The sequence below is a fragment of the Trachypithecus francoisi genome, unplaced genomic scaffold, assembly GCF_009764315.1.
Source record: "Trachypithecus francoisi isolate TF-2019V2 unplaced genomic scaffold, Tfra_2.0 Lachesis_group7, whole genome shotgun sequence".
Taxonomy (NCBI): domain Eukaryota; kingdom Metazoa; phylum Chordata; class Mammalia; order Primates; family Cercopithecidae; genus Trachypithecus; species Trachypithecus francoisi.
The window spans coordinates 57,573,157-57,599,151 of record NW_022681472.1 but is presented as its reverse complement, the minus strand read 5'-3'; the positions used below and the strand labels follow the sequence as shown (position 1 = coordinate 57,599,151).

The 25,995-nt window shown below is 43.0% G+C and overlaps 1 protein-coding gene across 1 annotated transcript in view; it reads right to left on the bottom strand.

The window, feature by feature from the left end:
- The window catches only part of GRHL2 (grainyhead like transcription factor 2), a 199,707-nt gene that overhangs the window by 17,933 nt on the left and 155,779 nt on the right, over positions 1 to 25,995 (bottom strand). Inside the window, exons 12-14 of the mRNA XM_033203375.1 lie at positions 23,254 to 23,285; positions 13,429 to 13,523; positions 8,161 to 8,246 (exon numbers count right to left, since the gene is read on the bottom strand). Of these exons, the coding sequence (XP_033059266.1) occupies positions 8,161 to 8,246; positions 13,429 to 13,523; positions 23,254 to 23,285 (213 nt within the window). The remainder of the gene's footprint in view (positions 1 to 8,160; positions 8,247 to 13,428; positions 13,524 to 23,253; positions 23,286 to 25,995) is intronic.

Genomic DNA, 25,995 nt, shown 5'->3' with positions numbered 1-25,995 from the left:
CTCCATCTACAGAACACTTATAGAACTGGTCAGATGCCATGGAAGGTAAAGAAAAGACACCAAGGAAAAAGGAAGGTTCGGAGTGTAATGAATCAATTCAGTAATGGTTTAAATCAGAGGTTCTCACACCTAGCTCATCTCAGAATATCCTCAGGAGCTCGTTAAAAATAAAGATTCCTGATCCCCACTTCCTCCCTTCCCTGATCTACCTGCAATTCAGAAGTATCAGAATCTCTAGAGTTGAAGTCAGAGAATATGCATTTAAGCAACTGCTTCTGTGGTTTTCAAATACCACTGTCCCAGTTAAGTCAGTTTCGGTAATATGGTCTTAAAGGCTAGACTGGAGTATGAAATTATCCAAAGTTGTCCAGAGAGGTCTGAATATTTTGTGAGCTTCCAGCTTAGTCTATCTTCTAGCAATCTTAGACTCGTTTTAAAAATCTTGGTTTATTTGAAGAGATATAGATCATATCTTTGTGGCACTGATTTCTGTTTTTGTTTTTCCTTAATGTGAAGCAGATCCAGTAACAACAAACTCCATCCTATGAAAAAATCCTGTAGAACAAAAAAGATGACCCAACCCTCCATCAGTGTGTTTCTTAGACGGAGGTCCTTAGTGTTCTGCTTGGAATTGGCTCGGGACTTGTTAACAACAGATCACGGAGGGTAGCGCGATGACATCGATAACATTCCTACACAGTTTTTAAAACTTTCTGGTGAACAATGAATACTAGATAGACAGATAAATAGATATCACAATTCACCATTTTAACCATTTTAAAGTGTATAATTCAGTGCTGTTTAGTAGATTCACAATATTGTACAACTATCACCTCTATCTAATTCCACAACATTTTCATCCCTCCCAAAGAAAACCCATTAAGCAGATGCTCCACCTCCTACCCCCATCCCCTGGCAACCACTAACCGGCCTTTCGTCTCTATGGATTTGCTTATTCTGAATATGTTCTGTACATTAAATCATACCACATGTGGCTTTTTTAATCTGGCTGAGCAATTCCATGCCTTGGAACATACCCAAAAGAATTGGAAACAAGTATTCAAACCAAACTTGTCCATGAATGCTCATAGTAGCAGTATTCACAATAGCCAAAAGGTAGAAAAATTCCAATGTTCGGGGGCGGAGCAAGATGGCCGAATAGGAACAGCTCCAGTCTCCAACTCCCAGCGCGAGCGACACAGAAGACCGGTGATTTCTGCATTTTCAACTGAGGTACTGGGGTCATCTCTCTAGGGAGTGCTGGACAATCGGTGCTGGTCAGCTGCTGCAGCCTGACCAGCGTGAGCTGAAGCAGGGCGAGGCATCGCCTCACCTGGAAGCGCAAGGGGGAAGGGAATCCCTTTTCCTAGCCAGGGGAACTGAGACACACAACACCTGGAAAATCGGGTAACTCCCACCCCAATACTGCACTTTAAGGAAACAGGCACACCAGGAGAATATATCCCACACCTGGCCGGGAGGGTCCCACGCCCACGGAGCCTCCCTCACTGCTAACACAGCCGTCTGCAGCGATCTATCCGCAAGGCAGCAGGGAGGCTGGGGGAGGGGCGCCCACCATTGCTGAGGCTTAAGTAGGTAAACAAAGCCGCTGGGAAGCTCGAACTGGGTGGAGCTCACAGCAGCTCAAGGAAGCCTGCCTGTCTCTGTAGACTCTACCTCTGTGGACAGCGCACAGCTGCAGTCCATTAGGGGAAAGAGCGGGGGCGGTGCAGACGCGAACGACTCTGTCTGACAGCTTTGGGGAGAGCCGTGGATCTCCTAACGCGGAGGTTGAGATCTGAGAACGGACAGACTGCCTGCTCAGGTGGGTCCCTGACCCCTGAGTAGCCTAGCTGGGAGACATCCCCCACTAGGGGCAGTCTGACACCCCACACCTCACAGGGTGGCGTCACCCCTGAGAGGAAACTTCCAAAGAAAGAATCAGACAGGTACACTCGCTGTTCAGCAATATTCTATCTTCGGCAACCTCTGCTGCTGATACCCAGGCAAACAGGGTCTGGAGTGGACCTCAAGCAATCTCCAACAGACCAACAGACAGTCCTTCTGACTGTCAGACGGAAAACTATCAAACAGGAAGGACACCTATACCAAAACCTCATCAGTACGTCACCATCATCAAAGTCCAGAGACAGATAAAACCACAAAGATGGGGAAGAAGCAGGGCAGAAAAGCTGGAAATTCAAAAAATAAGAGCGCATCTCCCCCTGCAAAGGAGCGCAGCCCATCGCCAGCAACGGAGCAAAGCTGGTCAGAGAATGACTTTGACGAGATGAGAGAAGAAGGCTTCAGTCCATCAAACCTCTCAGAGCTAAAGGAGGAATTACGTACCCAGCGCAAAGAAACTAAAAATCTTGAAAAAAAAGTGGAAGAATTGACAGCTAGACTAATTAATGCAGAGAAGATCATAAACGAAATGACAGATATGAAAACCATGACACGAGAAATACTTGACAAATGCACAAGCTTCAGTAACCGACTCGATCAACTGGAAGAAAGAGTATCAGCGATTGAGGATCAAATGAATGAAATGAAGCGAGAAGAGAAACCAAAAGAAAAAGAAGAAAAAGAAATGAACAAAGCCTGCAAGAAGTATGGGATTATGTAAAAAGACCAAATCTACGTCTGATTGGGGTGCCTGAAAGTGAGGGGGAAAATGGAACCAAGTTGGAAAACACTCTTCAGGATATCATCCAGGAGAACTTCCCCAACCTAGTAGGGCAGGCCAACATTCAAATTCAGGAAATACAGAGAATGCCACAAAGATACTCCTCCAGAAGAGCAACTCCAAGACACATAATTGCCAGATTCACCAAAGTTGAAATGAAGGAAAAAATCTTAAGGGCAGCCAGAGAGAAAGGTCGGGTTACCCACAAAGGGAAGCCCATCAGAATAACAGCAGACCTCTCGGCAGAAACTCTACAAGCCAGAAGAGAGTGGGGGCCAATATTCAACATTCTTAAAGAAAAGAATTTTCAACCGAGAATTTCATATCCAGCCAAACTAAGCTTCATCAGTGAAGGAGAAATAAAATCCTTTACAGATAAGCAAATGCTTAGAGATTTTGTCACCACCAGGCCTGCCTTACAAGAGACCCTGAAGGAAGCCCTAAACATGGAAAGGAACAACCGGTACCAGCCATTGCAAAAACATGCCAAAATGTAAAGACCATCGAGGCTAGGAAGAAACTGCATCAACTAACGAGCAAAATAACCAGTTAATATCATAATGACAGGATCAAGTTCACACATAACAATATTAACCTTAAATGTCAATGGACTAAATGCTCCAATTAAAAGACACAGACTGGCAAACTGGATAAAGAGTCAAGACCCATCAGTCTGCTGTATTCAGGAGACCCATCTCACATGCAGAGACATACATAGGCTCAAAATAAAGGGATGGAGGAAGATCTACCAAGCAAATGGAGAACAAAAAAAAGCAGGGGTTGCAATCCTAGTCTCTGATAAAACAGACTTTAAACCATCAAAGATCAAAAGAGACAAAGAAGGCCATTACATAATGGTAAAGGGATCAATTCAACAGGAAGAGCTAACTCTCCTAAATATATATGCACCCAATACAGGAGCACCCAGATTCATAAAGCAAGTCCTTAGAGACCTACAAAGAGACTTAGACTCCCATACAATAATAATGGGAGACTTCAACACTCCACTGTCAACATTAGACAGATCAACGAGACAGAAAGTTAACAAGGATATCCAGGAATTGAACTCATCTCTGCACCAAGCGGACCTAATAGACATCTATAGAACTCTCCACCCCAAATCAACAGAATATACATTCTTCTCAGCACCACATCGCACTTATTCCAAAATTGACCACATAATTGGAAGTAAAGCACTCCTCAGCAAATGTCAAAGAACAGAAATTATAACAAACTGTCTCTCAGACCACAGTGCAATCAAACTAGAACTCAGGACTAAGAAACTCAATCAAAACCGCTCAACTACATGGAAACTGAACAACCTGCTCCTGAATGACTACTGGGTACATAACGAAATGAAAGCAGAAATAAAGATGTTCTTTGAAACCAATGAGAACAAAGATACAACATACCAGAATCTCTGGGACACATTTAAAGCAGTGTGTAGAGGGAAATTTATAGCACTAAATGCCCACAAGAGAAAGCAGGAGAGATCTAAAATTGACACTCTAACATCACAATTAAAAGAACTAGAGAGGCAAGAGCAAACACATTCAAAAGCTAGCAGAAGGCAAGAAATAACTAAGATCAGAGCAGAACTGAAGGAGATAGAGACACAAAAAACCCTCCAAAAAATCAATGAATCCAGGAGTTGGTTTTTTGAAAAGATCAACAAAATTGACAGACCGCTAGCTAGACTAATAAAGAAGAAAAGAGAGAGGAATCAAATAGACGCAATAAAAAATGATAAAGGGGATATCACCACCGACCCCACAGAAATACAAACAACCATCAGAGAATACTATAAATGCCTCTACGCAAATCAACTAGAAAATCTAGAAGAAATGGATAATTTCCTGGACACTTACACTCTCCCAAGACTAAACCAGGAAGAAGTTGAATCCCTGAATAGACCAATAGCAGGCTCTGAAATTGAGGCAACAATTAATAGCCTACCCACCAAAAAAAGTCCAGGACCAGATGGATTCACAGCTGAATTCTACCAGAGGTACAAGGAGGAGCTGGTACCATTCCTTCTGAAACTATTCCAATCAATAGAAAAAGAGGGAATCCTCCCTAACTCTTTTTATGAGGCCAACATCATCCTGATACCAAAGCCTGGCAGAGACACAACAAAAAAGAGAATTTTAGACCAATATCCCTGATGAACATCGATGCAAAAATCCTCAATAAAATACTGGCAAACCGGATTCAGCAGCACATCAAAAAGCTTATCCACCATGATCAAGTGGGCTTCATCCCTGGGATGCAAGGCTGGTTCAACATTCGCAAATCAATAAACGTAATCCAGCATATAAACAGAACCAAAGACAAGAACCACATAATTATCTCAATAGATGCAGAAAAGGCTTTTGACAAAATTCAACAGCCCTTTATGCTAAAAACGCTCAATAAATTTGGTATTGATGGAACGTACCTCAAAATAGTAAGAGCTATTTATGACAAACCACAGCTAATATCATACTGAATGGGCAAAAACTGGAAAAATTCCCTTTGAAAACTGGCACAAGACAGGGATGCCCTCTCTCACCACTCCTATTCAACATAGTGTTGGAAGTTCTGGCTAGGGCAATCAGGCAAGAGAAAGAAATCAAGGGTATCCAGTTAGGAAAAGAAGAAGTCAAATTGTCCCTGTTTGCAGATGACATGATTGTATATTTAGAAAACCCCATTGTCTCAGCCCAAAATCTCCTTAAGCTGATAAGCAACTTCAGCAAAGTCTCAGGATACAAAATTAATGTGCAAAAATCACAAGCATTCTTATACACCAGTAACAGACAAGCAGAGAGCCAAATCAGGAATGAACTTCCATTCACAATTGCTTCAAAGAGAATAAAATACCTAGGAATCCAGCTTACAAGGGATGTAAAGGACCTCTTCAAGGAGAACTACAAACCACTGCTCAGTGAAATCAAAGAGGACACAAACAAATGGAAGAACATACCATGCTCATGGATAGGAAGAATCAATATCGTGAAAATGGCCATACTGCCCAAGGTGATTTATAGATTCAATGCCATCCCCATCAAGCTACCAATGACTTTCTTCACAGAATTGGAAAAAACTGCTTTAAAGATCATATGGAACCAAAAAAGAGCCCGCATTGCCAAGACAATCCTAAGTCAAAAGGACAAAGCTGGAGGCGTCACGCTACCTGACTTCAAACTATACTACAAGGCTACAGTAACCAAAACAGCATGGTACTGGTACCACAACAGAGATATAGACCAATGGAACAGAACAGAGTCCTCAGAAATAATACCACACATCTACAGCCATCTGATCTTTGACAAACCTGAGAAAAACAAGAAATGGGGAAAGGATTCCCTATTTAATAAATGGTGCTGGGAAAATTGGCTAGCCATAAGTAGAAAGCTGAAACTGGATCCTTTCCTTACCCCTTATACGAAAATTAATTCAAGATGGATTAGAGACTTAAATGTTAGACCTAATACCATAAAAACCCTAGAAGAAAATCTAGGTAGTACCATTCAGGACATAGGCATGGGCAAGGACTTCATGTCTAAAACACCAAAAGCAACGGCAGCAAAAGCAAAAATTGACACATGGGATCTAATTAAACTAAAGAGCTTTTGCACAGCTAAAGAAACTACCATCAGAGTGAACAGGCAACCTACAGAATGGGAAAAAATTTTTGCAACCTACTCATCTGACAAAGGGCTAATATCCAGAATCTACAAAGAACTCAAACAAATATACAAGAAAAAAACAAACAACCCCATCAAAAAGTGGGGAAAGGATATGAACAGACATTTCTCAAAAGAAGACATCCATACAGCCAACAGACACATGAAAAAATGCTCATCATCACTCGCCATCAGAGAAATGCAAATCAAAACCACAATGAGATACCATCTCACACCAGTTAGAATGGCAATCATTAAGAAGTCAGGAAACAACAGGTGTTGGAGAGGATGTGGAGAAATAGGAACACTTTTACACTGTTGGTGGGATTGTAAACTAGTTCAACCATTATGGAAAACAGTATGGCGATTCCTCAAGGATCTAGAACTAGATGTACCATATGACCCAGCCATCCCACTACTGGGTATATACCCAAAGGATTATAAATTACTCTACTACAAAGACACATGCACACGTATGTTTATTGCGGCACTATTCACAATAGCAAAGACTTGGAATCAACCCAAATGTCCATCTGTGACAGACTGGATTAAGAAAATGTGGCACATATACACCATGGAATACTATGCAGCCATCAAAAAGGATGAGTTGCGTCCTTTGTAGGGACATGGATGCAGCTGGAAACCATCATTCTTAGCAAACTATCACAAGAAGAGAAAACCAAACACCGCATGTTCTCACTCATAGGTGGGAACTGAACAATGAGATCACTTGGACTCGGGAAGGGGAACATCACACACTGGGGCCTATCATGGGGAGGGGGGAGGAGGGAGGGATTGCATTGGGGAGTTATACATGATATAAACGTCATGCACATGTACCCTAGAACTTAAAGTATAATAAAAAAAAAAAAAAGAAAAATTCCAATGTTCATCAACTGATAAATTGAAATACAAAATGTGGTATATTTACACAACGGAATATTATTTAATCATAAAAAGTGTGAAGTCCTGATTTATACTACAACACAAAGGAAGTTCAAAAAAGAGTATCCCAAATGAAAGAAATGGTATAATTCCACTTCTAGGAACTATCCCATATAGCTTAACATTTGGCTTCATAAGCCAAGATGCTTCTCCAATGTAGCAGTTTTCTGAACCAACCAATAATGTTGAACTGTGTTCCTGGCTCTATCACTATAAAAAAACAAATCTTCTACAATATGGTTGTATGGGGCAGTGGTGGGGGGTGGGGGTGGGGTGGGAGTGGAGGCAGTTAGAGAGTGTATTCAAAGTAGAGTTCTATTGAGGTTATATTCAGGTGAATAACATATAAACAAAATGTAAAATAACTTCTTGTGAGCCCAAGTTGGGTAATACTAGACAAGACCATGGGTAGAAAGGAAAAGTCTTACTGCAAATCACTATAATTCTGCATCATTTTTTTTTCTTAACCAAGAGATCGTATTTTTATTTTGGACTGCACCATCACGGCCAGCGAGACACTTGTTAATTATTTTTGTTTTGTATATATTTGGGAGTTAATCATATCTAATTTGGTTTCATACCAAGAGACAAGTGAGAACTCAGTTTCACCTTCCTCCACAGCATCTAACTGTGATTAGCCTTAAACTGACAGGGAATTGGCAGTTTTTCCGTTTGCTTCTCCTCAAGATGCTAATAAGCCTTGACAGTAGTGAGATCAATGCCTCCACAAATCTCAGGTTTTTCTTGTTCTGTATAAAGCTCATTCTGAAGCCATCTCAGTGGCTGCACGTTAGTACATGGATTCCAGAGGAGAGGGAATACAGCAGGTTTCCTGGAAGCTGAAAGGAGCGTATGGCTTACCGCTTCCATCAGGCCCTTCACTGTGGGAGACTTCAACATCAACGCATCGAACACATCGTCAGTCTCCTTCCTCACGTACAAGAGCACTGGAAGAGAAGGGCAAGAGAGCCATGTGACCGAGGGGCTGCACAATTTCACAGCTGCTCCAGGGAACTGTTTCCTGTCACACAGGTGTTGGAGTCTGGCACCTCCTGCGAAGCCTCAGACCCCTGGTCCAGATAACATTCAACAAGGGTGACTGAGACAGCTCCATAAACAACCTGTGGCTAGGGACTGTTAAGGAGTGATTCGACGAGATAAACCGACAACCTGGCCATAAGATGCTTTGACACAAATGTTCCCATTGGAATTTCTCCAGAGGGGTACATGACATCTCTTTCTGCACCCTCTTTCCTCTGTGTTATTTGTTCCTTTGACGAATATTACTGAATGCCCACCTGGGCCCATAGGTTGTGTGCGCTAGGAGTTGGGGTTGTAGCAGTGTTAGTTAAATTATAGCTCCTGTCCTTAAGGAGATTGCAGTCCATTTAGAGAAGCAGGTGTTCCTCAAATACGCAGACAACTAGACACAGGGTTATGGAGGAAAACGACGGGAAACAGTCCTTATAGGGGCCTGGCCATGACCTGGAAGGGTGGGGGGAAGCTCCTTTAAGGTTCCCTTGAAGGAGAGATCCAGCCTGTGAATTGCGTGTGCATCAGTGCAGGCAAGTGACTAGGTGGGGGCAGTGGGGAGAAAGGGAGAAGAGGGAGAGCAAACTCCAGGCAGATAACCAGCATGTGTACAGGCCTGGGAGGGAGATGGGACACTGTCCGAGCAGGGGAGGAAAAGGAATAGGATGTGGAGTCCCACGGGGCTGGGTTTGACCCCAGAGTGCAACCCCTGCTGTGGGCCCTGGTCATTTAAACTCTCCAAGCCTTGGTCTTCTCTGTGAAACAGGGATAATAATATCTGCCTCGCAGGGCTACTGTGAGGGTTAAATGAAATAAAAACCATGTGGTACACTTAGCCCAGGACCTGCACACAGCAAGCACCGTCCTTGATCAGTGGGGGAAGCAGTCGTCATGGTTCTACTGCCCTCAGTGAAGTGGAGTACAGCTTTTCTATTTATTTCTCTGAAAATAATATTCTGAATTTGAGAATGTAGAGAGTATGAGATAGTAGGGAGGTCTTGGCTATCTTTAAAGATGTGCATACTAAGGCAGAGAGAGGCTGAGACACTCCCCCAGAGTCCCACAGATGTAACAGCTGCTGGCTGATGTTCCTTCTGCCAGCCTTGACCTTTCTGCCTGTCCCCATCCTTACAGCAGTTGTGTTGCAGCTCAGCTCCCAGAATAAACTTGGAACTGTCATTCAGAGGCCACCCTCATCCCCACTGAGTGGTCTCCCTCCTCCCAGGGATGTGGCCTCTGATTCTTACTTCAGAGGGAAGGAAGAGGGTTAAGGCTGAAGCCCCACTGCCATCCAGGAAAAATGCAGAGGTCAAAAAACCCTGCCAATTCTGGGTACCAGCGACACTCAGATACCAACAGAGCCATCAACCAGAAGAACAAAGTTGAAGCTAGAAAATGAAATTAGCTCTCATCCAAACTGCCACCTCCTACCCCTCCTCCCAATCCCCGGGGACTTCATTAAAGCTGGTTGCTTCACAAAGGCCAAGTCTACACGGGGCCATGCGGCTTCTGCCTGCATTTCCTTTCTGCAGCCAGTGGATGTTCAGTTAGTGTATGAAGAAAAGAAAAAAAAAAGAAAAAGAAAATAATGAACAAGTATTGCCAAGTCTCTTCTCTTTACCAAATATAAAAGTAAAACACCAATTAAATAGATAGAATGTGTCTCCAAAGATTTCCAAATTTCGTTCTTTGGAAGAAATATTTTATAGCCTTCATTTCAGCTAAAATAATCGGATGACCTAGTGGCTATTATAAGAGGACTCCATGTTACCAGCACAAGGAAAAATAATTAGAATACAGGACCTTAGTTACATCCAGATAAGGAAAATTAAAGTCAAGGAAAAAAGCCATTGGTTGCTGCTGCAGATAAACAGTCTATAATTCTCTCTGCAGCCCCCAACAGGAAAAAAAAAAGTAATTTCCAGCAGGCTGACCCCCAAAGTATATTCTTTTTCTTTGAGACAGTCTTGCTGTCACCCGGGCTGGGGTGCAGTGGTATGATCTTGACTCACAGCAACTTCTGCCTTCCAGGTTCAAGTGATTCTCATGCCTCAGCCTCCTGAGTAGCTGGGATTACAGGTGTGTGCCACCATACCTGACTAAGTTTTTGTAGTTTTAGTAGAGAGGGGGTTTTACCACGTTGGCCAGGCTGGTCTTGAACTCCTGGCCTCAAGTGATCCACCCATCTCAGCCTCCCAAAGTGCTGGGATTACAGGCATGAGCCACCAAGCCTGGTCCCCCAAACCATATTCTATTATGAGTACTGCTTCCACTGGATTTACAAATCTCTTCTTTTGAAATCGTGGTCTTTGAAATGATATGGCTGCTCTTCTTGCTTCAGGTGTGGCTGGAAAGTGTTAAAGGGAGCATTGTGCCATGTTGATGGGCCCCCGAGAGGCACCAGGGAGGGCAACTCCACCATTCCCCTGCTGGGCCTGTTGACAGCAACTCCCGAGGTGTGCTGGGCTCAAGTCCACCCCCACAGCTTTCCCAGGGAGCCAGCTTTCATTACTCTGTGTCTGTGGCAGAGCAACTGAAATAATCACTCTGCTGATAATCGCAAGAACAACCATCATGCATCCCAGCCATTGTGCAGCCAAAGGCAGGCGGCCACACGGGCAGCCCCCAAGGGACTCCCACCCAGCCACCTTGACAAACGGCCACAAAGGCAAAAACCAATAATCATGGCGTTGGTAATAATTATGCTCATTCTCTCTGTTGGAGAACTTCTAACAAATAAACAACAGGCAAAGTCATTGAGCCTCATTCCCCTACTTGTCAAAGACCAGCTCAATGGATGCTCCAAGCAAGGGGCCCAGTAACCCCACTGACCTTTTCCAAAGAAAAGTCACTCCTGGGGAAAGTTCCCTTTATTGCTGGAAGGTTACAGCGCCCTCATGTGTCTATGATTCAGATGTTTCAAAAGCCACAGCTCAATACAATTTCTAGTGGCAATTTTTGTGCTGGTTTCACAATCTCAAAATAATCTGAAAAACAATCTTTGGATTAACCTCCAAGCACTCTGTATGAAGGCTAGCCATAATTAATTTCACCTGTGTGATTCTGTGATTCCTGATGTCCATGTTACTGCCCTGACTCTATAGAAAAGGCATCCAAGAATGAAGTTCAAATATACTGGAATATTTGATGGTGAGTCTGTGAAATCAGAAATATTTTTAAAGGTTTGGCTGGGCATGGTGGCTAACACCTGTAATCCCAGCACTTTGGAAGGCTGAGGTGGGCAGATCACTTGAGCTCAGGAGTTCAAGACCAGCCTGGACAACATGGTGAAACCTCATCTCTATCAAAAAATTAGCTAGGCATGGTGTCATGTGCCTGCAGTCCCAGCTACTCAGGAGGCTGAGGTGGGATGATCGCCTGAGCGTGGCAGGCAGAGGCTGCAGTGAGCTGAAATCACACCACTGCACTCCAGCCTGGGTGACAATGAGACTCTGTCTCAAAAAAATAAATTTTTTTAAAAGAAATTTTTGTAAAGGTTTAAATGTTTCTAATGTAGCATTTACGCTGTTTCCACTCTGAAGCACTAATTACTTATCCACAGTTATGATAATATCACTTAACTGGTTACTAATAATAAAAACTAACAGTTACAACAGTGAACACAGAGTGCTGCCTATGTGGGAGGTGCCTGCCTGAAGCATCTCCCAGGTATTAACTCCTCAGTCCTCACACAGCTCTATGAGGACGGCACTCCTGCCATCTCCTTTTTACAGATGAGGACGCCGAGGAGCAGACGTGTGAGGAACCTCTCCAAAGTCACACAACCGTGGGTGCCTGTGGCCGGCTACAGAGGGGTTCTCTTGACCACAGTGCAAATCCCATTACAACAAACAGGAAAAAAATAAAATTTCTCAATAACAAAGTACTTAAGCCTATGCAGATGTTGGGCATATTTAACATGGAGAACTGACTCATTAAAAGTCTGCACAGCACATCGGGAGGCCAAGGCGGGCAGATCACAAGGTGAAGAGATCGAGACCATCCTGGCCAACGTGGTGAAACCCCGTCTCTACTAAATATACAAAAATTAGCTGGGCGTGATGGTGCATACCTGTAGTCCCAGCTACGCGGGAGACTGAGGCAGGAGAATCGCTTGAACCCAACAGGTGGAGGTTGCAGTGAGCCAAGAGCACGCCACTGCACCCCAGCCTGGCAACAGAGCAAGACTTTGTCAAAAACAAAAAAATCTATACTGCTGGTAGACTTAGGCAGGAGGATAGCTTGAGTTCACAAGTTTGAGACCTGGGCAACATATTTAGACCTCATCTCTACAAAACATTAGACAAATTAGCCAGACATGGTGGTACATGCCTGTAGTCCCAGCTGCTCAGGAGGCTGAGGTGGGAGGATAGCTGAAAGCCAGCAGGTCGACGCTGCAGTGAGCTGTGATTGTGCTACTGTACTACCTCCTGGGTGACAGAGCAAGACCTTGTCTAAAAAAAAAAAAAAAAAAAAAAAAAATCCAATACTGGTAGGTCTTGGGTCTCTACAAGCCTCCTCAGTGTTGGCTGCACCAGGATATTGGGGGAAATGTGCACCCACACACTTTCCTCTTACTCCAAGGAAGGGCATGGAATCATATATGGTATTGACATGTTGGGCAAGACATGGACACAGTCAAGCTTTGTTTCTTACCCTCTTGGTGAAGCAGAATAAGACCCTTGACTGGGAGAAAATGAGTAAGTGGTGATGCCACAGAAACCTGAGGCTCATTTATTTGGGTGAGATGAATTGTTTGCATGTATCAAATAAGGCTCAATCGCTAGTTCTTAAGAGGTGTGACTGTCACACCCACACAGCAAGAGTTTCATTCTTAACCTTGTACCCCGCTGCTGGATAAGTCTGTTTATTCCAAGGCAAAGGAAAGAACCAGCACCCAGGAATAACAAATGTTTCCTTAAGGTGTTGAAAGGACAGAGTTTAAAACAAAGGAGAAGACTGTGGACTTCCTGTGTGAAGAGAAAGTCACCAGGCTGGCACAGAGCCATGGAGGCCTGGGCAAGAGGGCTGCAAACTCTTCTTGGGAGAGACACCCCACATCCCTTCTAGGAGGGCATGCCCCAGGAGGAGAGATACCTCGCTTTGTCCCTTCTTCTTTCATCTGCTTTGAAGGCACTGGACCAAACTCCTCTTCCATGGGCCTGAACATCCGTTTAACAAGGACACTGCCGCTAGAAAAGATAAGGAGAAATCCTTAAGTAAAACCAGCAAGGTGTCAAAACACACATTCATGTACGTGTCAGTTTCTATCTTTTCCTTTGCTTATACCATCCCTATGCTCTGTAACTGGATCCACTCACCAACCTCCTTCTTCCCCTTGCAGGTCCCAAGCAATCCCTGTCTGAAGCAGCACACACACCACTATCTTTAGGGCATGGACCTAACACGTGTTTCCCACTGCGGAATATGGATCCACAAAGGTGAGACTTCAAAAGTGGGTTTTCCCCACTCTGTCCTACACCTATCCCTTCTTTCTGCTCAAGATCGGGGCTGGGGGGAAGTAAATCCCTGGCGTCCGTATGGTGTTCAAGTCACATCAGCCCCTCCCAACCGGCTGAGGCCTGGGTGGCCTGCCCCCTTTTGCCAGCCCCCTTGGGAGGAACAGCAGAGACCTCTGGAAATGCTGTCAGCCTGACATGAGTTCTGTGATGTGGCTTTCCTGCCTTTCTGCATTCTACCTCTCCATCTGGCTGTAGCAGATGAGACTGCAGTGGTGGAAGTTCCTTAGACACCCAGACCTCGGCTGCCCAGGCCTTTGCTCTTTCTCAGGAGAGGTTTGCAGTCCCCTTTCCCAGAAGCCTGTGGTGCTGAGGCCTTGCATGTCCCCAGCTCGGCAGTTCTGATGTTTCTGCATTTCCTCCCACAGTCCCTGTCCATTCCGGGTATCCTAAGCAAGGGGAGGATTTTTTTTTTTTTTTTTCTGAGAGAGAAACAGAAACTGAGAGGATAGAAGTCATTATACTGAGAAAATGTCCCCGAATGGAATCTGTTTTTCAAACCTTCAAGGGAACAGATGCAGGTTTTTAGACATTTTTAGTGTCTCTGAAGATTCCTGGGACCCAGTGCTGATCACAATCCCAAAAGACACAATCCCAGATGCCATGATCCTGAATGCTGAAATCCCAAAAATACGATGTGAGGGATTTTAGACTTCAGGGCTTCTAATCTTTTGAGATTTCAACATTCAGGATTAAGGCCCAAGCTTCCAGGGGCCAGGCATGTGAAACAACGCCAGGTGGGTAGCTCCGCACAACTGGTAAGACAGGAACTCTGAGACCACATGACCTTGGTTTAAATCCCCGCCTTACAATTTGCTATAGGAGCCTGGACCAGTTCCTCAACTTTCTTGGGCCTCAGTCTCCTTATCTTTAAAAGGAGGCTGTTAAGAAAATTGAATAAATCCCCATGTGTGAAGCACTCAAGGCTCCCTGATACATAGTAAGCGCTCTTCAAGTGTTAGATGAAGAAGATGATGATGATGATTATGACAACAAGTTGGAGAGATTAGAGGAAGAGAGACCTTGAGAAGGGTAAACAAGGCAGACAGTTTGAAAGATGTTAGAGTTTCCATTTACCATCAGATAGCAGACATCCCAAACAGCCACTTTGGTCACCTGAAGGACTAATATTGGTAAAGCTCCCTGCATGGGAGATTGACAGTATCATCAGTCCCAAGCTTTCAAGATCATGCAAAACCTTCAACTCTCCATCAGCATTATTGTTATTATGAAGTTATGTATCAATTCTCAAGTGAAGTTAATGGTAGGGTCTAGTGGTAAAAAGAGCACATGGTGTACGGCCGGCCATGGTGGCTCACGCCTATAATCCCAGCACTGTGGGAGGCTGAGGTGGGAGGATCACTTGAGGTTGGGAGGTCAAGACCAGCCTGGTCAACATGGTGAAACTCTGTCCGTACTAAAAATACAAAAATCAGCTGGAGGTGGTAGCGCACGCCTGTAATCCCAGCTACTCTGGAGACTGAAGCAGGAGAATTGCTAGAACTCGGGAGGCAGAGGTTTCAGCGAGCCGAGATCTCACCAGCCTGGGTGATACAGCAAGACTCTGTCTCAAAAAAAAAAAAAAAAAAAAAGCAGCACGTGGTACAAAACTGTGAACAGTCCCCAAAGTATTTCTGTTAACAGTTTAAGTTATTAAACCAATGCTGCCTTAATTTGCCTTCTCATACTAGCCGGTCTAAAAGGTATATCTGTCCTTCAAAGTCCTTAGTAAGACTTCAGATGTTACAAAGCACATTTCTCCTCTGTCACTGAAGTCTTACGAGCACCCTGTGAGTCAGGCGAGGCAAGGACTAATTTTATCCCATTTCAGTGATGACAAGAGGTGCAGTGCGTTCAGTGTCAAATGCAGGGCAATGCAACTGATATGTGAAACAGGCTGTTCAGAGAAGCACCTTTGAGGAAGCGACCTCATGATAAGGCTATTCAATAACCCTGAGATAATGAGGAAGGGTATGAGAAATGCTCTTCAGTGTCAGCATCCTCTTCATTTATTTCCTAGTAGGTCAAACTATAGAAACAACTAGAGAAAAAATATAAAACCCAGATCCCAGCTGAAGGTGGTAACTTATTAAAGCTTTTAGGGCAGTGATCCCTCCGCCTTCCTCTCACTACCTTGTCATAAAAGCAAGTCATGTTACTCTGTTCCTCTTGGAACTGAAGTGACCATGGCCTCAGGGCTAGAAGATTTAAAAACCCATTCACAGCAGTCAGTGACCAGTAGGTTAATAATGCGTAAATAGCCTGAAATATCACCAGACACTCCATCATGCTGTGTGAGGGTTCCTAACCTAGTGACTTTTTCACCAAGCAAGATTTATTTATATTTTTCCAGTTCTGCTGACTTTTGATAGCACCCTGTTCTGAACCATGACCAACTCTGCCATTAAAATAACATATTGGATAAACCACATTTCTTCTGGGAGTTCAAAAATGCTTTTTCACACTTTCAAATCTGTAAACTCAGTAGGAGTGAATAAGTTTGTGTGGCTCAAATTCAACTGTTTCATTTATTTTCAAAGCAAGGCAAGAAAAGAAGGGCAGCTATGACTGCCCCATTTGACAGATGAAGAAAGCAAATTTCAGGTCTCCTGATGCCCAGTCCAATTGCAGCCTGCCCTCTGTAGCTGTGGGTTCCACATCCATAGCTTATAGCTTCAACCAATCACAATAAAAAAATTCAGAAAAAAATTGCATCTATACTGGACATGTACAGACTTTTTTCCTTATCATTAGTCCCAAAACAATATAGTGTATCAATTACTTACACAGAATTTGCGTAGGATTAGGTATTATAAATAATCTAGAGATGATTTAAGGGAGGACGTGTGTCAGTTATATGCAAATACCATGCCACTTTATACCAGAGACTCTTCTTCAGTCTGTGAATTTTGGTATCTGTGGGAGGTCCTGAGGCCAATCTTCCACAAATACTGAGGGATACATGTACCACAGAAGGACCAGAGAGCAAGAAAAAGGTGCTTTCTCTGACATCAATTTCCACCTCCCTGGCACAATATGGGGTTATTATGTAGAATGATTCTAGGCTCAACAGCACATTCAGCCATTACCTTGTAGGATCAACTCAGGAAAAGCAAGTCCCTGAGGTGTAAAGGTAGTGTTAAGTTTCATCAGAAAAGCAGTGGGAAGGTGTCAGGTCTGAACCATGGATCTCTGGCCATACTTGTAAAAGGCAATGTTGCAGCCTACCTGCCAGGGTCAACTTCACTAGGCATTGTTCGCCTACTGAGGAGGTGCCCAAGAAGAGGAAAGAATGGGGTTGCAGGCACCACGGAGACGTAGTTTGCCTATTTCTCAACTCTGCTTGTGGCCTATGTATGCTGTTACCATGAATGCCCTACCTAAATGGAAGTCCCTTGCCCATGTTATCCTCAGAAAAGAAGTCATCTTATATTCAAAGCTGCACAAAGTCTTCTGCATTATGAAGTAGGGTCTGAATCCATTTATTTTCAACGAATTACTCTTTGGGGAAGAACTTAGCCGAAAATGATTTCAATCAATGCTGGTTTAGGATGTTTAATAGAAATCATTTGAGAGAATCAGTAAAAAACCAAAAACAAACAAAAAACACACAACATACATTTAGTAACTATCACTGAATTATGAGCTCAAAATTGCAAGTCATAAAAAACTAGGTCAGTAGGCCCCAGAGGAATCATTTTCAAAGGTAATACAAATATTTCTGTTTCCTGCTAAAATGTTATAGCTTGTGGCAGACCAGTGTTCCAGCCAAGAAGACCTGAAAAACTGTTGAAAAAAAATTTTTTAATCTTATTGAGGGTATTGGAGAGCTGCTGATGAGGCAGCTGGAACCTGAGGAGCTGAAATCTACTGCAGAGAGGTGAGCTGATCATCAGTGACAACTTCTTCTCTCAAAGCACTTGCCAGTTCTTGGTGGGGTGTAGAAGATGAGGCTCAGACCTAAGGGCAAGGATGCTTTCATAGCTTTCAGCAATCTCATAGTGTTTGAGAAACAAAAATTGGGGTTTAGGATTACAAAGGTACCCAAAATTTATTGTCAAACTTCCAGAGAGAAGGGAGGTACAGAGAAGTGAGCTAGACACTCTGTAGTATTCCAGTGAAGGCATTTGCCGAGTTCTTAAGCTGCACAGAACAAGATAATAAGTTATGCAAAAAGCCCTTGAAAAATCACTGAAGAGGTTTTGGCAATCTCATCACCCTAAGGAGTCAAAAATCAGGTTATCAGGCCTCATCAAAGAAAAAGACCCAAAGTCAGTCCCTCATAACTATAACCTACGGTGAGCCAGAAGTAGTTTGAGGCTAATACAAACTACAACTCAGGTTTGGGTCAGCTCTGTCCCTGACTCAGTTATAGTGATCTGCACCCACTGAGGCAGCACAACCTTCATAAGAAAGAAATGCGGTCATATACAATCTCCATAATTTGTATATACATTGTCTACCATTAAATCAGTATTTATCAAGCAGACTAATAAACAGGACCCAAAGAAAAACAGACAGTAGAAACAGACCCACATATAACATTTATATCAGTTATTTGAGGCAAAAAATAACTTCAGTGATGAGAAAGGACCTAATGTTGAAGATGAATTGTGAAGAATTTCAGTAAGTGTATTTCACAAAATGTGATAGATATTTCTAAACTATACAATATGTTTTTCTTTAAATGTATGTGTAATTAAATCAGCAAAAGGTAGTATCAGTAAATCATTGACTCTTTTGGCTATATCTACAAAGGTTTAGCTATTTAGACTGGCCTCAAAACTTTTGTTTTCATCTTCTCCTTGAGAAATTGGGGACATTGCCCAATATTTTTAATCACTTTATATTCAGGTATATTTGGTAATGCATAACCCACTACCTCCTACGTTTCATGGTTTGCTTGGCATCCCTGGCAACTTTATCAAAGAAAAGCACTTGATTCTCTGGAAAATCATTTCTTTAAGAGAAATAGGGCAGGACTCTAGAAGAATTTTATTTTGTAATCCCATAAAAACTGAGAATAAACACAGAGTGATGAGTTTTTAGATTTAACATTATGTTGATTAAATACACTCACTGTTGATTGGTTAATAATCTCTGACTCCCCAAAAAGGCAATAAATTCTAGCCAAAATATTTGATTCCGTGGAAGATAAGCAGGATCTTGGTCTCCTATTCTCAACAACGCTATGATCGAGCTCATGGTTTAGTCTGGCAGTGTCTACAGGACCTCCCTCCTGCAGGATAGGCAGGGCCCTCTGCTGCAGACACTCAGAGCCTCATGAGTGAAGTCACTTCAGAAGCCAACTCTCAGAATGGTGTGAGACCAACCTGGGGGGTGGCCTGCCCAACGTTTACCTTCTTCTGGCTCTTGTTTTCCTAAAGTCTCAACCACTGATGAGATTATACGTGGTGGTTCCAAGGGAGATAATGGTATGTGGTGTGCCTTTAGGAAGCACGGGAGAAAATAAATTCTTGGAGAGAGTAGCGGTCTGAGCATCCCAAGCAGCCTGGAAATGGTAAGATCTTGAAGAGAAACCATTGACCTCTGAACACACGATCACCTAATCTTACCAAGGATCCTAGTGCCCCAAATGCAGTGTAGAAGCCACAAAGCTGCTTGACTTGAAGGGGTCTTGCTGCAGGCTGGAAAAAGAGGACCTCAGCGGGACCCACTGAGGACAGAGGATCAGGGCAAGAGGGGTTTCCAAGAAACCAGAGGCCAGATGTAGATGAAGACCAGATCTCCAAAAATAATGGAAATAGAATTTATCATCATGCATGCTATTTGCATATCAACTTGCATATTATTTCAGGGGGTTTAAAGCCTGCCCCTCTTTCTCCATAAGAGACATCCATAAATTCCACATTAAAGGACTATTCTCTACGGAAAAAATATTTGTTTAGCTTCTTCTTTCTTTTCATCTCTATCTCCCTTTCTTCCATTTCTCAATTAAGTATCATTTTTTTCATGGTCGGAATAGGAATCTTAACAATAACAATAGCTATGACTTTAAAAATATCAAACTCCATGTGTCAGGACATTCTATACATTAATGCTTATAATAACGCTAGCAGGTGGGTATTATTATCCTGCTATTTTAAGATGAGAAAAATGAGACTCTAAGAGATTGTTACTTTAAGTTAAGAACTTCTAAGATCAAAACCAGATTCAAATTGTGGCTGACTAACATGATATTTTTTAAACCCCCAAATGATTTGACTGTGCAACAAGAGACCAGGTGTTGAGAACTGCTGACCAAAAGACTCTATTTCTAACTGCCATATTCCCTGCCTACCAGACTGGAAATGCAGAGAAGTCAACACATCTGCATGATTGTGGGGTTACCAGGAGAGGGGCTCTTGTGTGTTATATCCTCAGTCTGGTCATTGTGTGAGTGATGATTTTAAGTACTCATTTGCATACTTGAACACGAATGTGAGCATTAATTAATGTATTAATCAATGTGGCAGGGAGAGGAAAGAACGTGGCCAATGAGCAGTCCTGATGGAAGTTGTACAAATACCAGTGAAGCCGGTACTCCTTAAGGTTAGGTGAACACTTATGGTGGCCTCAGATCTGCTCCCCTCTGCTAGATACACTCATCTGGGCTTGTCACAGTCTAGGTCCTACACTCCAAGGAATGAACCAAGGGTGTGCCTTTGTCAAGGCCGGAAAGCTATCTCAGCGAGGGCCTGTCTCTTGATGCCTACTTTGTAGCCACAGTTCGAGAATTAAGAGGATTAGACAGTAGAGCATCATGGCTAAAAGCCAGTGATGGGAAATACAGCAAGACCCAGGTTTAAATCCTGCCTCTATCACTTACCAGCTGTGTGTCTTTGAACAAGTCTCCTAATCTCTTGAAGCCTCAGTGTCCTCATTATAAAATGGGAGTCATGGGAAGTCTGGGAGAATTCAATGAGATCATGCATAAAGCACTTAGCACAGTGCCTAGCCAAGGTATCCAGTCATGTTAATTATTACTTTTACACATCACTACGGCCACACACCTACCATGTCTTAACACTCAGGCTCCAACACTATTCATGTCACTCATTCAAACTGTAGTGAGATGTGTAAGAGCAAAAGATGCAGGCCTTGAGCCTCATGTTTGTACAATAACACAGGGTGAGCCAAGACAGAGAAGCCAAACCAATGGAGTTACAAGTAGGTCGATGGCCATCTAACTGCAGTCAGCTTGCAAGGAAGGACAGTTTGAGGTGAGAGAGATTTACAACTGAGGCCTGCACATCAAGGAGCATTCAGGATCTCAGACCCTTCTCACTCATAATACTAAGTTTTCCCATGAGAACAATAGCATGTGACTGTTGGATGGAATCTTCGAGATCTTATGCAAGATCCTCAATGTCAAATTAAGGAAACCAAAGCCCGGAGATCAAGGAGCTGGCCCAAGGCTTTACATTAGTAAGCGGTAGCCCAGGAATGGAACTTGGGCTTCCTGAGCTCCGAGTCAATGTTGTTTCTGTGACTCCACATTGTGCCTCATTAAACATGGGAATTACTGATTAGAATTGACAGTGCTAGTCATTTCTGTTCATTCTAACCACTGGGAATATATTATGTATGTGCCAAGATAGAAAGAACAGTCTAATTAGGTATTTAGAAAATTTAGAACTCAGAATTTAGAGGTTAAGTGCTGGATGAGGTTCTGCTCCTCATCAGCTAGGGAATCATTTGACTCCTTTGAGATTTTCTGTCTTTTAGGCTAGAAGGTGGCAAACTTTTTCTGCAAAGGGGCAGGCAATATTTAGACTTTGCAGGCCATATGGTCTCTGTTGTAACTACTCAACTCTGCTGCTATAGCAGCAAAGACGCCACAGACAATACATAAATGAATTGACACAGCTGTTTCCAGTAGCACTTTACTTAAGAACACTTGGATTTTATTTAATTTTCATGTCACACAATATTATTCTTCTTTTGAATTCTTTTCAACCATTGAAAAAAATGTAAAAACCATTTGTAGTTTGCAGACTATACTAAAACAGGCGGTGGGCCTGATTTGGTCCTCTGGCTATAGTTTGCCAACCTCTGCTCTGGGAATAAACTCAGCAATATCTGCTCCATTTTGCCAACTGTGAAATGTTTTCCAAGTAAGTATATTGATTATATAAGAATAGGGAAGCCGTGGTTTGACTGTAGCTTGAAGAAAAAAGATCTAAAGATTTTAGTGACACATATGTAATGCAACCAAGAACATAAAGTAGCTATTGAAAATGCATGTAGTTCTAGATTGCTTTGAGTATAAAACAGCATCCAGGTCCTAAGAAGAAATCTCCCAATATAATCTGCAACTCACATGGTTCAGAACATATATTTATTCTGACCCAGCCAATTTTAAGGAGACTACTAACAAATTTAGTAGTATACCTTGGAGGGAAATTAAGATGTTGAGAAGTGAAACTGTATTTTACCAAGAACAGTTGTAGGGAGGAAGGGGATGTTTGAATGATGAGGGAAGATGAGACTTATCCAGAGAGCAGAGCTAAGACCAATGGTAGAAGTCAAAAGAAGGTAGACATCAGCTCAACAGACAAAAGAACTCCCTAAGAGCTGGAATTGTCCAATAATGTGATGAGCTATCTCACACACATGAACTCTCCATCACTGGGAATTTTCAAGTAGAAAATGGCTGGCTGCTTGTCAAATAGGTGGTATAGCTGTTACCATCATCTACGAGGGGAGGTCAGCTAAATGACCTTAAGGTTTCCTTTTGGCCCTAAAATTCTGAGTCTACAAACTGAATTAATGGAGAGAAAGCAATTTGAAGATCTGGCTGCTCCTAAAAGCCTGCAGGACCACATTCAGGATGTGGAGACATTGGGCGTCTCTGTGACTGTCTCTTACCTACAATTGAAAAGGCTCTCAGTCCAATTGATATTCAAACCAGCCTCACTACTGGCCTGCCCGGCTAACTTCTTCTCAGGGAGAGGGATTTGAGGGTTGTGTGTGCATCCCAGACAGTACCGGAAGTAGGGTAGGCTGTCATCTTTGACTCTTGCCTCAAGCTCATCTTGATCTTGTGTTGGGGCCAAACAATAGGTAAGAAGGACTACCAAGAAAATTTCACCAACTGGATTATTGATGAAAGGATGGAATGGAAGGGGTGGGTCCCTTAGAAAAACAGCTAGTTATTCAAAGGGGTGGGTCATAGGGAGGAAGTGGGTGGGGAAAGAATCCTGGAAGTAGAAAGTTATTCATTCCTCCAGCCCCCAGCCTCCCTCCCAGATGGTCCCCAGAATCAAGTGTCTCTCAGCTCTGAGTCCTGAGGTGAGAGGAGGGTTTCACTTCCTGCCTAGGGTTATCCAGTGCTGGAAGAGCCATTACCACTGACATGCGCTGACTTGGAGCGTTGAAATGAAAGAACCGAGTGTCTTACCCTTCTCGTTCATCATCCGCATTGTAATACACCTGTGGAACAAAACAATAGGCTTACTGTAGGTCAGAGACAAGAAATGGAAAAAATATTACGTGATGTACAGACTTTCCTAAGGCATAAACTGTCTCTTAAAAAGGCAAAAGACTAATCTGTTTAATGATGCTGTGTGTGTGTGTGTGTCTATTTGTGTATTTCTAAGGAAATGCATATTTAACCTCCTTATAATCTCCATGGGGTTAATTCCTAGATTTTAGTAAAATGAAATTGGAAATCTGATTATTTCTAGCTAAAGTCAGTCGGATTAGATTAACTATGGCGTTAAGCCAAATCTTACTCTTGACATTAAGGAGATATTTTGGTGGGATCTAAAATCCATTGTTTACAAAGGCTCTGGCTTTGCAGGGTGGATCCTTTCCTGCCCCCTGTGTAGCAGTGTCTGGAATCAGCTTGCCTGTGGACCAAATGGGGGATGGAGAGTGGGGTAAGAGGGCAGTGTGACAGTAAGTAGGCCTGTCTACTTACTCCCCAAAGGGGCTCAGGGTATCTTGGCACCCTGCAACCACAGAAATTTAGGAGTCAACAGTCTTCAGGCCAGGAAAGGTCATTTAGCTCTGGAAGGTGTTCCTGGCCAGAAAGGAGATCTCCAAAGACAGACTTTAGGTAGTTGGCATGGCAGAAGGCAGAATCAGATTAAAGAAATTATGAAGCATCCTATTATTTTATAGAAAGAACCATGGGAGAAATCCAGAGGACATCTGCTATGTATATATGTCCTCTTGACCCAATTATCTGTAAATATTGTGAGTCTTTTGTCATCTTTATCTGCGTGTGTCAGGACTGTTGTGTTTGAGTGTGTTTGAGTGAGTTAGTATCAGGTATTTACATATTAACTCAAAAGTAGCCTCTGATTCTAGTACATTAGTCACTGTCCCCGCCTCTGCCTGGGTGAGAAACAGCTGTGTCTAGATAGACAACCTCCCTGCAAATCTTCTCAAAGGCTCTTGGCAGTTCCTGGGATGCCGTCAAGCCTAGATCTAGTTATAAAACAGGACTGGTTACCTGGAACTCTCTGGGAATGAGTCATTCTAGTCATTAGCTCAGATTTCTACAGGAATTTGTCCTCTTAATTTTTTAATGGCTATGGTGGTTTTTGACTGCAGTGGTTTTTGAGATGCTACCAATCTTTGCATCTCTCCTGCTCCCCTTTCTCTTTCTACCCACTTAAAAGAAACCAGCCATATCCACTGGCCTGCCACTGCTGGCTCTTGTTTTGCAGGTCAAAGTTAGCCAACCTCTGCTCCATCCCCAAATCTAAGGCCATGGCACTGCCTCTTCCCTCCTGTCTTTGGAAGGATCTTTGTATTGTATACTTAGTTTCTTCTTAAACAGAAAACAGAGGAGGTAAGATTTTTCTTCCCACCGGAAGTCTCAGCATGGCATTCAGAGCAACTGTCATTGGGATGTACAAGGAATAGGACTGCCTAACTTCATGAATATGGAGTAACCCACCTAAGTGAAGGAGGCTGGGGCATTCCACTGGCCATGCAACTGGATTATTTTGATAAAGTTCCCCATGTTGGCTTGTGTTTTGCTGCTTTCTTTAAACATGGCATAGTGCATCTATCTGGCCTGACTACTGGCCTCTGCAAAGTTGGTTGGTGACTCAAAGATGGAAGCAACCTTCTCTTAGGTGTTTTCCCACCCTCTGGAATGTTCTCTATATCACTGTCCCTTCCTTGTCATTTCTCCTCCTTGCTCATAAGGACCCACTATTTCTACCATGTCAGCTGTTGGGCCCATTGCACTAACTTAATTTTTAGAGCACGTTTTTCAAACTTTAGAGTGCATAAAAATACCTGGAGACTTTATCGTAAATAAAAATTCCTGGAACTCACTTGGGGAATTTTAACTCAAAAGATCAAGGATGGAATTCAGGAATCTGAATCCTTATCAATAACTCCTATGATTTGGGAAAAGTTTTTTTTACAAACAACAGTGCAAGAAATGGTTTCTGAGTATGTGAGAGAGGAGAGGAGTCCTCCTTGGGTTCAAGAGCTTTGAGGAAGGTTGATGCAAGCAAAGTAGACATTATCTAAAAAGATGATGCCTCTGTATCCCACCATTTTTCCCAATCTCGCCTAATCACATGACCTTTAAAGGCATCCAGACAAAAACAGCCTGAATATCAGGGCTTCAATATCAGGTGAGTGAGACTGAAGGGCTCCATAGTGCCCGCACATTGGATTTATTCCTTCATAATAGTTTTGATAAGTGTCTGAAGAATATTTCAATCCACATGTGAATCAATGAAATAATGGGAGAGGTGGGGGGCAGGTAGCCTGACAGTGAAATACCCACTCCTCAAGTCGTGTCCTTGAGTGAACAAGGACTGCTGCCCTGTAGCTTCAGCATAGCTTGGGAGTGCCTCACTGGCCATGAGAACCACAGGGCTGCTGGCCCTGCAGTTGTGCACAGCTGCAATGCAGCTGATTTTAGCAAGTCTCAGGACTGCAGTGGTTTTTGAGATGCTACCAATCCTTGCGTCTCTCTTGCTCCCCTTTCTCTTTCTACCCACTTAAGGGAAACCAGCCATATTCATTGACCTGTCAGTCACTGCTGGTTCTTGTTTTGTAGGTCAAAGTTAGTCAATTTCTGCTCCATCCCCAAATCTAAGGCCTCTTCCCTCCTGTCTTTGAAAGGATCTCCCAGGCATCTAGCTTTTTTGAGAAAAGGCAGTCTGAA